The sequence below is a fragment of the Choristoneura fumiferana genome, chromosome 29, assembly GCF_025370935.1.
Source record: "Choristoneura fumiferana chromosome 29, NRCan_CFum_1, whole genome shotgun sequence".
Classification (NCBI taxonomy): Eukaryota; Metazoa; Arthropoda; class Insecta; order Lepidoptera; family Tortricidae; genus Choristoneura; species Choristoneura fumiferana.
In genome coordinates, this window is record NC_133500.1 from 10,264,977 (window position 1) to 10,282,238 (window position 17,262).

The 17,262-nt window shown below is 40.9% G+C and overlaps 1 protein-coding gene across 1 annotated transcript; it reads right to left on the reverse strand.

Annotated features, from left to right (window-relative positions):
- Positions 1–208: 208 nt before the first annotated feature.
- Positions 209–17,033, reverse strand: LOC141444330 (delta(3,5)-Delta(2,4)-dienoyl-CoA isomerase, mitochondrial). Its single transcript, XM_074109866.1, has 9 exons — positions 16,850–17,033; positions 16,630–16,768; positions 14,038–14,126; positions 12,952–13,055; positions 11,387–11,490; positions 4,594–4,681; positions 2,975–3,087; positions 1,357–1,483; positions 209–393 (listed from the first exon to the last, which is right to left on the reverse strand). The coding sequence occupies exons 1-9, from the start codon at positions 16,899–16,901 to the stop codon at positions 298–300; spliced, it is 912 nt and encodes a 303-aa protein (XP_073965967.1). The 5' UTR covers positions 16,902–17,033; the 3' UTR covers positions 209–297.
- Between the last annotated feature and the right edge of the window lie 229 nt (positions 17,034–17,262).

Sequence of the window (17,262 nt, forward strand, 5' to 3'; positions counted from 1 at the left end):
TAAAGCAAGCCTCCATAAACTAGGTTACCTGATTTTCTTTGTTAATACCGTTGCAGTGACGTATATTCCCCGTTCGTGACGTAAGCAATTTCGTAGAGATTCGAAATATAGCAGCCATTTTCAGTTTAGGTCTTTTATAGGGTAGATTAATAATAATAAAAATACTATTTGTGTTTTAAATAATGCATAATTAAATAAAAGACACGTAAATTTATAAAAATCTGTACTTTATTGTCAGTAACTTAGTATACACAAAAAATATAACTTTGTATAAATACTTATAGGCATTTTTTTGTCTTAATAGTTTTCGAATTCGGCTTGTTCCTTAGATATGGCAGCGACTGCAGATTTGCTTAAATCTTCGCTAAGCAGCATCGCTTGATTCAAATTACGCTGAAAAAAAAAAGGTTTTATGAACTTACTTGATAACTTTAATATTTATTTTTGTTTGTTTGGTAAAAATATCAAAGCAAATTAAGTTTCAAGATTGGTTTTTTGGAATCTTTTTGTATTTTTTATTTCAATTCCAAATTTTTTGTTTCTTTTACGGGCATCCCGTAAAACCTAGCGGTGTCCAGCGGTGGTGTAGCGGTATAGCACAAAGCACGGAATGCCGAGGACCTGGGTTCGATTCCCAGCGCTGGTCTTATTTTTCTGGTTTTTCTGTGCATCTATATTTCAGTTTGTATTTTAGAAATTAAGTTTCGTCAAATAAAAAATAAAAATAAAAACTTTCACGTTTATAATATTACTAGCTCACTCGCCCGCGACTCCGTCCGCGTAGAATTATGACAAATAGTTTACGTCCTATTCTCAGACCTACCGAATATACACAAAAAATTTAATAAAAATCGGTCAAGCCGTTTCAGAGGAGTTTGGTTAAAAACACTGTGACACGAGAATTTTATATATAAGAAGATTAGGTAGTTTTTGGAGTCTTTTTGTATTTTTTATTTTAACTCTATTTTTTTTTACTTTTACGGCCATCCCGTGAAATCCATGTCGAAAATACAAACTGAGACACGGATGCACAGGAAAAAACAAGAAAAAGAGACCAGCACTGGTAATCGAACCCAGGTCTTCAGCATTCCGTGCTGCGTGCTATAACCCCTACACCACCACTGGACAGGAGTCTAGACACAAATTTCTCCTATATGCACCACATTATCTCAGCTTGCTTTTCTCTTTATTTAGCCACTTAAGCAGCGATACTAACGACATCTATGCTGAGGACCTGGGTTCGATTCCCAGCGCTGGTCTCTTTCTGGGTTTTTCTGTTCATCCATGTTTCAGTTTGTATTTTCGATAAGATTAGATAGATTAGTAAAAGTAAAAAGACACCTAGCATATACTCACAATATGTTCTAACCCCTCATCATTGGTCCTGCTCTGGGAGTACACTAAGTTCTGCTTTGTGGTCTGCACGGCCACAGGACTCTTCAATGCGATGGTCTCCGCCAACTCCAGTACCGCTGTTAGAGCTCTGTCAACACAAAATTAGGTTTAAAATAATTAATAAATTAATATAAATATTATGGGACACTGACAACAATGAGGGCTATCGTTTTTTGTCTCACTAGATGGCGCACTGTAGCGTGAGGTTTTTAAGTATGGCTTTCAAAGTCTGTTATTACGGGCGTGAAAACAAAGTTTAGATTAAAATCATATTGAATACACCTTAAAACCGTACCATAAAAATATCGAGCATGCCACAGTGTTGCATAGTCCCCGCTTTGTTCGGAAAAAAGGGAGGTCAAAGGTTTCCGAAAGACAAAAATGTCTCAAAACACAGACATTCATTGCCCCGGAACGCATATTTGCCATAATTCATTTCAGATATTGCAAAATATTCACAAAATTATTCTAATTATAAATAAACCCACGTAGCTCACCCAAAAACTATGAGATTTGACATTTCGGAGACCTCACGCTACACTAGCGCCTCTAGTGGCGAATTCATACGCGATAGCCCTCGTTGACCTAGTCCCAAACTAAGCAAAGCTTGTACTATGGATACTAGGCAACGGATAAACATACTTATATAGATAAATACATACTTAGATACATATTAAACATCCAAGAGCCGAGAATAAACATTCGTATTATTCATACAAATATCTGCCCCGGCCGGAATCGAACCCAGGACCTCAAGCTACGTAGTCAGGTTCTCTAACCGCTTGGTCGTCTAAATGGGTTTGTCAACGGAAAATTAAAACTGATTTCAAAATCGGACAAGAGCGTGTCAATGTGTCGGTGTGTGTTACGCTCAGGATAAAGTTTCGTAGCAGTTACGAAAAAAATCTTATAAAATTACATTATGATTTTTTTTTTATACTACCTAAAGTTCCTAAAAGTGGCTCCGAAGCGGTAACGTTTCGTGTGCTCTGCTATTTGGGAATACAGGCGTGATGTTTGTGTGTTAATTCTCACGCATTCTTAGCCGTACTTAAGTTTTGACTGTTAATTTGATATATATAATATGGGAATCACGAGTTTCTTCAAGGAAAATGAGGGGGGGGGGGCTGAATTTATAAAAAAAAATGCACTAGTTGAATATTTCGCAAACAAATCACTGTATGGAAGAAATGTCTTCGCAACCCCCAATGATTTTAAATAACTGAATGTATTTTTTCTTATGTCTATGGGACGTACAGACAGACTGACATGGCGAAACTAAAAGGGTTCCGTTTGCCGTTTTGTCTTCGGAAACCTAACCTAACCTAACCAACAAGAAGTTGGAAAACCCCCGACATTGCCACTTCAAAGTTCAATATCTCAAAAACGGCTGAACTGGTTTGATAAAACATGTCTAAGACCCATCGCTAGAAAACCTGCTTTCAAATAAAAAAACCGCATTCAAATCGGTCCACCCGTTTAAGAGCTACGGTGCCACAGACAGACTCTCATAGCGGTCAAACTTATAACACCCCTCTTTTTGCGTCGGGGGTTAATAAAAGGGAAACGTTGTACTAACGTGTCTCTGTCTTTGTACACTTTGCCGACGAGACCCAACGCCAGTGCTTCTTTAGCTTCTAATTTTCGCGCCGTGTAGCACAGCTCGCGAGCCACCGACGAGTTGCCGATCACCTGTGAACAATAACTTACTGATTTATGTTACTAGCATAGTAAAAGAGAACAAGTAGGTCCACTCCGACCCTTTAGGAGATTTAAGTGCCTACTCCGGCGCGGACGCTTAAGGTTGTCGACGTCTATTTAAGATTAATTACAAACCAGCAAATAATTTTAGTACAAAAGTTAACTTAAAATTGTCTAATGTCTGTGTCTAGAGAAACCAGACAGATTCTATGCCGTTATATTATTATTATTATACTAGATTTAAAAATGTTATTTTTAAATTCGCCGGAACGGTGATGTCGATTGTATACATACTACTCATGTTTACCTACACATAATACTATAACTATATTGTTTATAGGTAGGTAGGTATCTATTATTTGTATGTGTCCTTGCACGAAACTATTACAGTACACTTATATACCTCTAATTTACAACTATACCTAATACAAAAAATACCTAAGTTACGAGTACGCGAACGTAAAAGGTGATCAATTAGCGAAGCGGGCGCAAGACGAGCGAGCTAAAATCGAAACGTACGGCGCTGACGGCAGCGCAGCCTTGACTAAAGAAAACTTAAACCTCCTTAAATTATCAGTGTGTGCGTGCGGCGGGTGCGTGCGTACCGGCGTCAACCGGCGCGCACACATTTAAGCCGCCCGATGTACTTTTGTTCGTAGTGAGCCTACTTGTTCTATTTTACTATGGTACTAGAGGAGGGGTTCTTGCATGAAAACATACGTGGCGTACAGACGTAGCCGTCTTGAACGTATGATAGCGGAATAATAAAACATTGTTCATTGACAGTGTTTAAAGAGTCGCCAGTACGCTCGCTGCTTATCGCATTTTCATACAAAAGTATTTTCTGTCTAATTTACAAACAATATACCGAAACAAAATAAAACTTTGAGACTATAATGGGAGCAGCCATTTTGATGTCTATAATTAGTTATCAACGTCAATGTAACAGAATAAAATCACATTAATTTTAAGTTTTGTATGAGAAATGGAAATTCGTTATTGTTTTTTCCGTTACATTTTATTTTAACCAAACCTAATTAAAGCCTCGTAATGGCTGCTCCCGTTATAGTTGCAAAGTTGCGTTTAAGAGCTACGGTGCCACAGACAGACAGACAGACACACGTAGCGGTCAAACATAGAACACCCCTCTTTTTCGGTCGGGGGTTAAAAACGGACTAGACAGTTTCTTTGCATGTACCCCATTTGGTCGCAGTTTGCTCGCAGGACTGATGGCCGATGGGGTCAGAAGGTTCTCGAATGGCGTCCGCGGACCGGGGGACGAGCTGTCGGTAGGCCTCCAACAAGATGGAGCGACGACCTTAAAATCGCGGGATCGCGGTGGATGCGGAAAGCACAAGACCGGTCTGAGTGGAGAGCCTTGGGGGAGGCCTATGTCCAGCAGTGGACGTCTTTCGGCTGGCATGATGATGATGATGATCCCATTTGGCCCCTTCTAGTGATGGCTATGTACGTGGAACAAGGTGACATGTCTCTGACCTTGGGTAACCTTTGTAAAGTGCCAACGTCGGCTGCTAACCCAATGTCGACCTCCTTTACTTGGAACCAACAATCTTCTGTGCAATATCTGTGAAAAATACAATTTTTTACACAGACATACCCTTGCAACGATACAGCAAAACGTAAATATGTAAATTTGGCGGACTTTTTTTTACCCCGCAGCACTAGTGATAAACGGAAGGACGGACAGATGAACAGACAGGACGAAACTATAAGGGTTCCGTTTTTGTATTTTTTTTTTAGGGTACCTCCCATAGACGTAAAGTGGGGGTGATTTTTTTTCTCATCCAACCCTATAGTGTGGGGTATCGTTGGATAGGTCTTTTAAAACCATTAGGGTTCGATTCAGTGATTTGTTTGCGAAATATTCAACTTTAAAGTGCAAATTTATTTATTATTTTAAAATTTATGCAGCGATAAATCGGTTACGTGACCCCATTTTGAAGGTGGTTTTGAATTTCCCGCGACTCAAAAAAGTAGCGTCAAGTCGCCACGTCGAGCAGCAGCGACAAGATGGCTTCTTGCAGGAATGATCTTGGTCTTGGAAGCTGATTTCTTAATCTCATTTAGTAGCAGTCGTGGCAGTGGTACAAATAAAAGAAATTGGAGTGAATGAAAAAAAAATAACAAAGTGTTTTACCGAAATTAACCTATGTAGATGGCACGTGATCAGATTTGACACTGGAAACGAGCGTCGAGCGATTTCATGTGGTTATGCGCCCTTAATTTCAGAGTATGAGAGATGAAAATAACTGAGTACCTAGTTCTGCGAGCGTTTCAACCGCTATCAGTTTCCTGTCGCATATAGATATTGGAGAAACAAGAGACCGTAAGCAAGAAATTTTAATGAATTGTAATTGTACCACATGCAACCATCTATAATATAAAAGTGAACCGCCAGAACGGGAAAAAAAACGAGACAGAGCAGGATGGCGCTCTACAACACCATTTTGACACGTTTCTCCCAAACAACGCATTATTTCTCTGGAATTTTAAAACAATTCGATTCTTTGACCTTGGGAAACTTGAAAAACTTGAGAAAATATGATATTGGGTGTGTACATTTTGTATATTAAGCAAAATAAAATCACAAGGTCGAATTTCGAGCCAAAAACGAGCAATCTATTGCAGTAATCAACATAAGTAACTAACATGCATTCTAACTCACTAAGTTCACTTCACTAATTATCAATTTAAAGTAACAATTTAATTTAGATTTTAGCCATTATTTGGTATGCCAATTATATCTGGCCATAACTCCGGGGGTGGTATCTCAATGGGAGGATCCGACATGGAAGATTGAGGCGAGTCAGTTATTTGGTGGTCGATGTCGTGTGCCGAAGCGGATTGGCTTTGAGCGCGAGCCAGTATTTGGTCGGCATGCCGTCGATGTAGCTCTCCATCTTCCGTTTTCACCCTATAAGTAGATGGACCTTCTACCTCCTCCACTGTGGCTTTCTGCCACTTACCAGCAGTACCGTACATGCGCACGAGCACTGGTTGGCCGGGCAGGAATGCGCGAGCACAGGGCCGCTGCGCCGCCCGCTCTAGCTGCTCATCGGCGCGGCTTGGCGCACTGTCCGGATGCAGGGCGGACACGGCCGTTCTGTACTTGCGTCCGTTTAACATTTCTGCTGGTGTCTTATTAGTGCAGCTGTTAGGGACGGTGCGCAGAAAGTATAAAGTCTTAGCTAGTTTTTCACTCCAGGACATGCTACAATTGGCCATTTTCTTCAATTTGTTCTTAAATGTCTGGACGGCTCGTTCAATTTGACCATTAGAAGCCGGATGGTATGGTGGAGTATACAGGTGTCTGATGCCATTCTTCTGTAAAAATAAATTGAACTCCTCTGAAGTAAACGTTCTTCCATTGTCTGATACCAAAATATCGGGAAGACCTTGGGAGGCAAACATTCGTCTCATAGTCTTGATTATTGTGTCCGAGTTCATAGATGGTACGATTTCTGCCTCTAACCATTTGCTGTAGGTATCAATGAGAAGTAAAAAAGTTTTTCCTTGAAAAGGGCCAGCAAAATCCACATGTACTCTGCTCCATGGTTTATCCGGCATCACCCACATTTGAGGATCCTTGGGGTGGATTGTTTCTCACTGACTGGCACTCTTCGCATTCAGCCACCACTTTTTCTATTTCATTGTCCATGCCAGCCCACCAAATATATCCTCTTGCATATGCCTTCGTTTGCACGATACCTGCATGTGGTGCATGTAGTAATTTAAGCACCTTTTGCTGAAGCGAGGCAGGTATGATGACCCTATTGCACCACAATAAACACTCTTTATTGTGTGAAAGAGCCTCCCTACGACTCCAGAACGGTTGCAGTTCGGGGTCGGTGTTCGAGCGTGGCCAGCCATGGAGCACCCTGAACAGAACCTTTTGCAACACAGGATCTTTCTTGGTCTCTATTGAAATAGTTTTGGCATCCAGGTTCCATCCTTGTGGCTGTTCTTCTAGTAAGAGCACTTCACTTAGTCGCTCAGGATCATTTTTCATAGTAGACGTTTCTTGCTCAGTCCATCTGCTTAATGCATCTGCATTACCAATCGATTTGCCTGGTCGGTGTTTAATAGTGTAACTATATCCGTTTAGCTTAAGGGACCACCGTAACATTCTGGGAGATATTTGATCCGGGATGGGCTTTGCTGGATTGAACAAGCCGACAAGGGGTTTGTGATCAGTGATGATGCAAAAACTTCGACCGGATAAAAATTGGTGGAACTTAGACAGTCCAAACATAATTGCCAGTGCCTCTTTATCAATTTGTCCATAGCGGCGCTCGTGAGGCTGTAGTGTGCGTGACGCCATCATCACTGGCCGTTCAGACCCATCTTCCATCACATGCGCGAGTACCGCGCCCAGTCCGTAATCCGATGAGTCACAAATCAATAACAATTCTTTTTTAACGTCATATCCGACCAAGGTACAATCCGATGATAGTAAGCTCTTCGCTTTGTTAAATGCCGCCTCTTCTTGTTTACCCCACTTCCACGGTGACTTCGCCTCTAACAAGCGATACAGCGGTTCGAGTATGGTAGCCTTCTCAGGTAAAAATTTCTCGTAAAAGTTATACAATCCAAGAAACGCTCTAAGAGTTTCTTTATTCCTTGGCGCAGGCTTGCCTTGTATCTCCTCCACCTTTACTGGTGAAGGGTGGAGCCCTTCAGCATTCAGCACATGGCCCAAAAAGGATATACTCTTCGAAGCAAAGACGCACTTCTTGATGTTTAAGCGAAACCCTAAATCTTGCAGCTTTCTCAAAACTTCTTTTAAGCGCCTGTCATGTTCTTCTGGAGTTCTGCCCGTTACAGCTACATCATCCAACAGACACGCCACCCCATCCATACCTGCTAGAGCTGTAGACATGAGCCTCTGGAATATGCCAGGAGCTGCACTCACACCAAATGCCAAGCGATTCATCTTCATTAACCCAAGTGGTGTGTTTAGAGTCAAGAGTATAGCCGTGTCTTCATCCACCTTCAACTGGGTATAAGCCTGTTTCAGGTCTAATTTACTGAACAAACATCCACCACTGAGCTTCACGAATGCTTCCATGGAAGTAGGAAGTGGGTATGTGTCGACATCTATGGATGCGTTTACGGTCGATCGATAATCTCCACAAATCCGTAAAGAACCGTCTTCCTTCTTCACTATTCTTAAAGGGGTGGCCCACTTAGAATACTTGATAGGTGTAAGAACACCTTCGTCAATCATCCGACGCAATTCATCTTCTACTTGTTGTTTCAGCGGGAATGGGACAGGTCGTGCACGCAAAAACCGCGGCACTGCGTCGGGACGCACGTGTAATGAGACTTCAGGTCCTGTGTACTCCCCTAGCTCATCCTTGAATAAATTCGGAAACTCGCTCTTCAATGTTTGTAATATGTCTTCCGTCCAAGAGATGCCACTAACTTGCAATCCCAAGCTGTTAAACCAGTTCCTACCAAGCAAACTTGGTCCGCTGCCTTTCACCACAAAAAAGCTCACATTGGGACTCTGTATCACCCAAAGCAACCCGTACATGGGCCAGCCCTAGGACTTTCAAAGGGGCCCGGGTCCATGTGACCAATTTCACATCAGTAGGTTTCAGTTTGGGTGGGGTCAACCATAATTTATTAAATGTCTCCTGGGATATGATGGTCCTTGAAGCTCCAGAGTCAATCTCCATCCTTAATTTAGCTCCATTAATCAGGACATCAACCGTTATTGGCGGATGATAACTTTCAGCACAAACATAGATTCCGTTCATAATTTCTGAATTAGAGTCACAGGAACAGTCATCCTCTCCGTCTTCGACTTGATGAACTCTGCCTTGTTTCTTACTACAAGCCGACGCGATGTGCCCATGCCGCTTGCAATAATAACACCGTGCCTTGGCAAAGGGGCACCGTTCATTTTGTTTGTGGGGCCGTGCACAATGTTTGCATTCCACGGATTTGATTTTATCAATTTCCATTGGCTCGTTACTATTGAGTGGAGTTTGCTTAGACATGCCAGCCTCTGGGTACAAGTCCGGAAACGTCGCCTGGTAGTTAAGACAATACTGAACGGCACTCTCATACGTGAGGTCCTTGGTCTTTAACAATTCCCGCCGCAGGCGCTCGTCGCGCACCCCGAGCACTAGTCTATCTCTCAACTGTCGTTTGAGATCGGCAAAATTGCATTGTGTACCGAGCAATCCGATCACGCCGATATATTCTTGCACGCTTTCCTGGTGTAATTGCATGCGTTTATGAAACTTTCCTGCTTGCAAAATTTCATTAACCTCCGGTTCATAAAACTTGTCCAACACTTGAATTATATCCGAAAAAGTAGATTGAGTTGGCCGGGCTGGCACCATAAGCGATGAAATGAGCGCATATGTCTCTTTGCCGCACTGGGATAGAAACAAAGAGCGCGACTTGGCGTCGTCGCCCGCAACGCTCGCTATGTCGAGAGCACATAATAATCGTTCTTTATAGTCACACCACTTATCGTTTTTGGGGTTAAATTGTCCAGGAAACACAATATTTGAAAAGTTACTGCTCATTTTCACATTAATTACACCAAATTTTCCGAAGTCGCCAATAAAAGATACAACAAGGTTGATTCAGGAAGCAAAACTCATTTATTTCAGTCTACCCACAACTGTCATTACCAACTAATCACAAGACTACCCATCTTAATACATAACAGTAACAAAAGACCAAACTCCACCGAAACGTCTTGACCGATTAGTATGTTTTTACACATCAGATTGTCTTGAAATTTGGAATACTTAGGTAAATCGCGTGTCAATAACTAAATCAATAACAACAACTTTTCATTTTTAAAGTAGTCTCTCGCACTCACAGCGTGATTCTCAATTCTTCGTTGTACGGAGTAATGATGAGCAAACGAACCTATAAAGCACCTCTACCCCTTGTTAGATCTGCTATGGCTAGGAAGTCTCCAGCCTACTCCCACCCTTACACTTACAACAGTGTGTGTAAGCAGTGTGATATTAAGTGTTTCTCAGTGTCTAAAGCGAAAAATGTTGTACAAAAATGGCTTTTAACCCTGTCGTATGGAGAAACGGAAAATTTGGTTGCCAATTGTGTGAGGTAAATAATTTAAATACTCCAGGAACAAGTCGAAAATACAAGCGTGAAGACACACTCACACACACACACACACACACACACGCGCGCACTCACACACACACACACACACGCACACACACACACACACACACGCGCGCGCACTACACACACACACACGCACACACACGCACACATACACACATAGTATAAACGTTAGTTTTACTTTTTTGCCGGTTGTTTTGTGTCAATTTTGTAATGTTTTATTTTTTATTATTATTATTCTGTTTATTTATTTTTTATTCTTAGGATTAGGTTTTTATAATAGTTATAAGAAGTAAAATACAGAAAAGTACATACAAAATAAAAATATTATAAAAACCTAACCTAGTTTGCCGCCGGTAACGGGGTAGGGCCCAAGCTCCCGGTGGTCAGGGCCGCAGAGTGAGGAACCTCCGGACGATGCGTGCCGTGTCCAGAAGTACCGCCTTCTGTATCTGGCCCTTGATCCAGCCATCTAGCGAGAGTCTCTTGAGATGTTGGTCGAGACTCTTCGCTATTAGACCGTTTGCCGAAACGACTATCGGGACAATGACCGTCGAGTCAACATCCCACATAGCAGTCACCTCGTGAGCCAAGTCAAGGTACTTGCTGAGTTATTATTATTATTATTATTATTTTCCTGCATGTCGTCGCTTAATTCTAAAGCTTTACAAATCTGTTAATCGCACTCGCAGACGTCCAAGATACAGGCTCAGCCTAGTTTGGAGTCTGATAGATATGTTCTGTATTGTATCAAATATGTTTCTGTTAATAAAAAATATTTGTATTTTGTATTTGTATTTGTATAATATGATGATCTAGTAGTGACAATGACATCCTGGTAGTCCAGCCAGGATCGTCTCGACAGGACGGAACTTATCAACGGTTAATAGCATCGACTTGAAATTTGGTATGCAAATGTAGTTTGGGTGAAGCAAGTACAGTCAGCAAAAAAGCTTGTATTAAAAATCAAATGCGTTAGGTTATTCATTCTTCTACGCGGACGAAGTTGCTGGCAACAGCTAGTCGTTATATAAAATCCATCCATTCCACCTGACTCATTTCTTCAGTATAAGCGACAGGAAACCGATGGCATTTAAAACACTCGTAGAACTACCTAACTATTTCCACCCTCCCTGGGTCCTCCCCCCCTCACCTCATGTCCGCGGCGGTGACGAGGTCCACCCCTGCGCCGACGCACGCGCTGTGTGATACAGTTATAACAGGCTTCACGCACTTCTCCAACGCTGTTATACCGTCCTGAAAAGAGAGAGATAAATATTGCTATTAATCCTGCTAATCATCATCATCATCACTGTCCCAGCTTGAATGAGAGGGCTTGGGGCCGTGTTCCCACGCGGGCTAAGGACGGACTGGGAACTTCAAACACACCATTAATTTGCTTCGCAGATTTGTGCAGCTTTCCTCACGATTTTTCCTTCACCCTTTGAGAGAGAGAGAGAGAGAGAGAGAGAGAGAGAGAGAAACATTTTTTACACATATTCGATACACAGAAAAAACACGTTCCCACGTTCCTCTGCTTGAATTCTACTAGGTAACTCACTTAAATACATTCGGTAATGAGGGCTACCGTTTTCGCGCTCACCAGTTGGCGCCACTGTAGACAAAGGTCCTGCCTGAAGTATAATTGGTTAGTTTGAGGTTTGTTATGACGGGCGTGAAAACAAAATTTACATTTACACCATATTTAATATCTACCCTAAAACCGTACCATAAAAATATCGAGCATGCCACAGTGTTACGTAGTCCCGTTTTGTTCGGAAAAAGGGAGGACAAAAGTTTCCGAAAGACAAAACTGTCTCAAAACACAGACATTCATTGCCCTCTAACGCGTATTTGCCACAATTAACTTTCAGGTATTGCAAAATATTCACAAGATTATTCTAATTATAAATAAACCCGCGTAGCTCACCCAAAAAGAGTGACAGTTGACATAACGGAGACCTCACGCTACACTAGCGCCTCTAGCGGCGAATTCATACGCGATAGCCCTCATCAGGATTCCCGTAACAGGCTAGTTGGCGCTATGGTGAATTTGACAACTTTGACATTTGCGTCCAGTTTGTGATTGTTTGAATAGCTAAATGAACCAATCGCAAGCAAGATCATAACGTCAAACCAAACAGACTTCACGATACTAAGACCATGACCCTGCAATCCCTTAGTTGAAAGAAAAAGAACCCCGTAGTTAAACTGTGTCTAACTATACGTTAAGTAGTGTGTTGTTCAGTGGTGGCACTTTGCGTCCAGTTTGTGATTGTTTGAATAGCTAAATGAACCAATCGCAAGCAAGATCATAACGTCAAACCAAACAGACTTCACGATACTAAGACCATGACCCTGCAATCCCTTAGTTGAAAGAAAAAGAACCCCGTAGTTAAACTGTGTCTAACTATACGTTAAGTAGTGTGTTGTTCAGTGGTGGCAGGTGGTTACTTTTTGTTTTAGATTGGTTGTGGCTGGTATTCTACCGAACAAGGACAGCTCTACCGTACTCGACCTGAAGTCGTCTGGCAGTGTCTTATCCAACCTCGACATTGGCGGAATCATCGCATCGTTCGATGGGGCCATTATAATCCCAAAAATTGAATTGAATTGATACTAAGACCATCTAGCCAACACTGTCAGTAAACAATAATTGATATCTATTTTGCTTTTTTACTTTTTCTATGACGTACACAGAAGTTTCGGGCGGTTTACCTGATATGTCCGAATGAGTTTGTTCATGAACCGCACTTTTCTGGCGATCTCTTCGAACTCGCTGGCATCGCTGGCCTTCTCCATAAAACTGTTCAGGTCAATGCCTGGAAACCGAAATGGCTCATCATCATCATCATCCCAGGCTTTATAAGTCCCACTGCTGGGCACAGGCTTTCTCTCAGAATATGACAGCTTGGGCTGTAGTCCCTAGAGCTCAGGATTGGGATTGTCGCGGTAGAATCTAAGTCGCGGTAGAATCTAAGTCGAGGTAGAATCTAACGGATCCCGTGGCGTCTACTAAACTCGGCAAGAGGGCAGCGTCGGAGTGTTTTTAGTGGGTATGCTGCCCCTTCCTACTCGGGGAAGAGCCCCACATAATCATCAGGGCCTCCCCACGCCGGTGGTACTCGTAACGAGTTTTCACTCCGTTAAAAAAAAGGCTCAGGATTGGGAACTTCACACACACCATTGGATGTTGGCTAAAAGACAGGCGAAATTTCGCTAGATGGCGTTAGTATCCTCATTGGCTAATAAGTAATAACTAAATGAGCCAATTGCAAGCAAGACGTTTATGGGCGGTGGTGATCTCGTACCATCAGGAGACCCACTTGCTCGTTTGCCATCCAGTCGAATAAAAAAAAAAGACCGTAACGTCAAAAAACCTCACGATAGTAACGCCATCTAGCGATCTTTCGCCTGTCTTTTAGCCCTCATTGCAAGATGGGTAAACAGGTGAGGAGTAAAAAATAGATCTGAACAGTTAAAGATATCAAAAGGATTTTTTTTTATTCAACTGGATGGCAAACGACCAACTGGGTCTACTGATGGTAAGAGATCACCACCGCCAATAAACATCTGCCACACCAGGGGTATTGCAGATGCGTTGCCAACGTAGAGGCCTAAGATGGGATACCTCAAGTGCCAGTAATTTCACCGGCTGTCTTACTCTCCACGCCGAAACACAACAGTGCAAGCACTGTTGCTTCACGGCAGGATTAGCGAGCAAGATGGTGGTAGCAATCCGGGCGGACCTTGCACAAGGTCCTACCACCTGCAAAAGACTGGTTGTAGAACATCTTAACATACCAGCTGTAAAGTGCTTGCCCTGTGCTGACAGCACGACGACTCGGCAGGCGCGGTTTTCGCTCAGCGACTCGAAACAATGCTTCATCTCTCTGGAACACAACGGGTTAAGTAATTAAATAGCTAAAAGCCCACTTTTAGGGTACCGTAGTCAACTAGGAACCCTTAGGTATTGTTTCGCCATGCTAAGCTCAGAGACCGTTAGTACCAATAAGCTGTAATTTGGCATGAATATACATATCAGTCACGCCGACTTAGTGGTACAATAAAAAAAGTAAAATAATTTTTAAACTTAAAGTAGGGCTGATTTTTTTTTCTCGACTAACCCTACATTTTAGGGTATCGTTGGATAGGTCTTATAAAACCTTTGGGGGGTTGCTAAGGCAATTTTTCTATTCATTGTGATCTGTTTGTGAAATATTCAACTTTAAAATCGACCCCCTCCCTCTAAAATTTAAACTGTTGAATGGAAAAACTTGAAAAAATTCAGAATGGTAGTAAATATATTAAATTTACAAGGAACATTATAGCGGCTAAGATTACTTGAGAATTATTAGTAGTTACATAAACATACATAAAAATCACGCCTGTATTCCCAAATGGGGTAGGCAGAGCACACGAAACGTTACCGCTTCGGAGCCACTTTTAGCAATTTTAGGTTTTAAGTTTGACAAAAACGGTACAATAGTGACAGGTTGCTAGTCGGTCGCTTACGGTGTACCTTAACCTATGTCCTCAGTCGCCTCTTACGACATCCATGGAAGAAATGGAGAGGTGTTATTCTAACCCAACACCACACGGGTTTATTAGTTTTTATTAGTAGTTGAAGAGTAAAAAGCAGCTTAAGGTATAAAAAGAAATGTTCCTTATATTTTCTCCAATTGTGTTTTGTTAATTGACTATGTAAGTAAACATATGTTCCAAGGTGGCTCTTATTTTATCCAATTATCATTTATTTGATATGAGTGGTGCAAAGTTCATTGGTTTATCATTGATAAAGAATTTATATTCTCTGATAACTATAAAAATATTACTGCCTAAAAATATGAGCATTGAGTAACAAAATTGGGGTCTTAAAACCCATCATAAGATACGTCATGGCCCATGGGTACCAACAACTATGGGCTCCATTGGAATGTAAAATCAAATGATATTGACAACAAAAACCGAGATTTTTTGATTTTCAGCCTTTTGATATTGTATTTCTATTTTCTTTGATAGACAAGTTGCAGAAAGATAATAAAATTCAATAAACATCTCCATGGTTTTGAGTTACAAGATAGTTCAACTCAGTTGTGCGCGTGGCCCTATGTGTGCGTGCGCTTGTAAATATACAACTTTCATGTGACGCGGCAGTTCTTATCGCTTTACCCACACATAGAGCCGCGCGCACAACTGAGTTGAACTATCTGTAACTGTAATTTTTAAAGATAATATTTCTAAATTTCGCGCAGACACACATTTCTGAAGTCGTCATATGCGGTACTAAATAAACTTGTGCACCAAAAAATACGAAAATATATTTTTTTTAAGTAGCCAATAACCACTGCTGGGCAAAGGGTTCACCTTTGCTCAGCGGGTCTACATCGACTCGTAGAAAATTGTTAGTTATAATATATTTTTTGTCATAATGTTATTTTAGACGTAACTCTTTTTTTCTCTGAAACCATTTATTTTTCAGAATTGTTATAAAACAAACCTAACCTAACCTATAGAGTTCTACGGGTGACCATTTAATAAATTATGAAAAATGTATGGTTTCAGCAGGGAAAAAAATTATAAATAAGTAACAATAATTATCACAAACATTAAATATGACTTATAAGATTATGGAAAGGATCCCTTGCTCAGCCAATTATGATAAAAATATTGAATTAACAAGAATAATGTGAGTAGTCCCATTATGTTTGCATCAGTAAACATTTTTTTTTCTTTCCAACAATATGCTGAGCCGGGACCTTTTTACAATGGCAATGGTCACTGCTGTTTTAAATAAATTATTTTCTTTCATTCTTTCCTTTTTTCAACATCACTTTTAAAAATGTTTGTTTTTCTTTACCTAGTTTTCCAACCATTATGTTGACCACAGTCAAGGTTCAGTGTTGAGTCTTGCGTGGATAGCAATTTTTTGATTCAAATATCCTTGCAGCAATAGCCATATTTTAATGTAATTTCTTAATGATGATTAACATAATGGATGGAATTCAAAAAGTTGGACACACTGGTACCTAGTTATAATTATGTACCCAGTATGAAAGTTTTCTATTGTGACCAGAAACTGAAGGGCGTCGCCAGCTGGTGGCCCAGGGCGGGGGGGCAAGTTGAATGAGAAAAGTATGAATAGTAGGTATTTATTGGAATTGGTGAACTCATTTTGAGTTTCGGTTTCGATGTATGGTCAATTCAGACAGGACTTTAGTTTGGTTGCTTTACATTTGGCTACTTTTTTTAAATCTTTAGGGGGGGTTTGGGCGACGCCCTTGCAGAAATTAATGATACATTTGTACAACGGAACTTTTTCCAATCAGTCATTACGTATGTTTAAATGCTATTTAAAAGTGGTCCAACTTTTCGATCTTCAGCTTTGATACTTACAGCCACATAGCATGGTTGAATGCATTTAATTTTTTCGGTCTATTTAACTCCACGTGAAAAACATGTTTTTTCGGCTCCGACACAGCTAAAGTATCATATTTAGGTATCTCACTGGCCGTTGAGAACGATCGCAGCACATCTAAAAACATAAAAACACTGTAAAACAAACTGCGATAGGAAAAAATATCACACACTTCATTCGATCAAACTTTCGCGTTACTTGCTGTTATTCTGCGCTGATTAAAAACAATTGTTTTCATTAAGGATGTCATATTTAAAGTGCTATTGATGAATATTAACTTATTTATAATTTTAACGTAACAAAAGTTATTACAAACAAAAGAGCAAAGTCCAATTGTATGGAACTTTAAAAACAAATGAACTCAATCAGTCTGTGATGTCAGCTGTCAAACGACGAATTATAGCAGCTGACTGCTGTCACTGTCACTTGAAAGATACGTTGGTCCTATTCGAGCTCATGTAAATACCGTTCAAATGAGGGCTATCGTTTTTTGTCTCACTAGATGGCGCACTGTAGCGTGAGGTTTTTAAGTATGGCTTTTAAAGTCTGTTATTACGGGCGTGAAAACAAAGTTTACATTAAAATCATATTTAATACACCTTAAAACAGTG

Coding starts and splice junctions, on each gene's coding strand:
- LOC141444330 (XM_074109866.1), bottom strand. CDS start 16,901: ATGACATCCTTAATGAAAACAATTGTTTTTAATCAGCGCAGAATAACA. Junction 16,769..16,849: donor TCAGCGCAGAATAACAGCAA/GTAACGCGAAAG, acceptor TTATGTTTTTAG/ATGTGCTGCGATCGTTCTCA. Junction 1,484..2,974: donor GTGTACAAAGACAGAGACAC/GTTAGTACAACG, acceptor TTGTGTTGACAG/AGCTCTAACAGCGGTACTGG.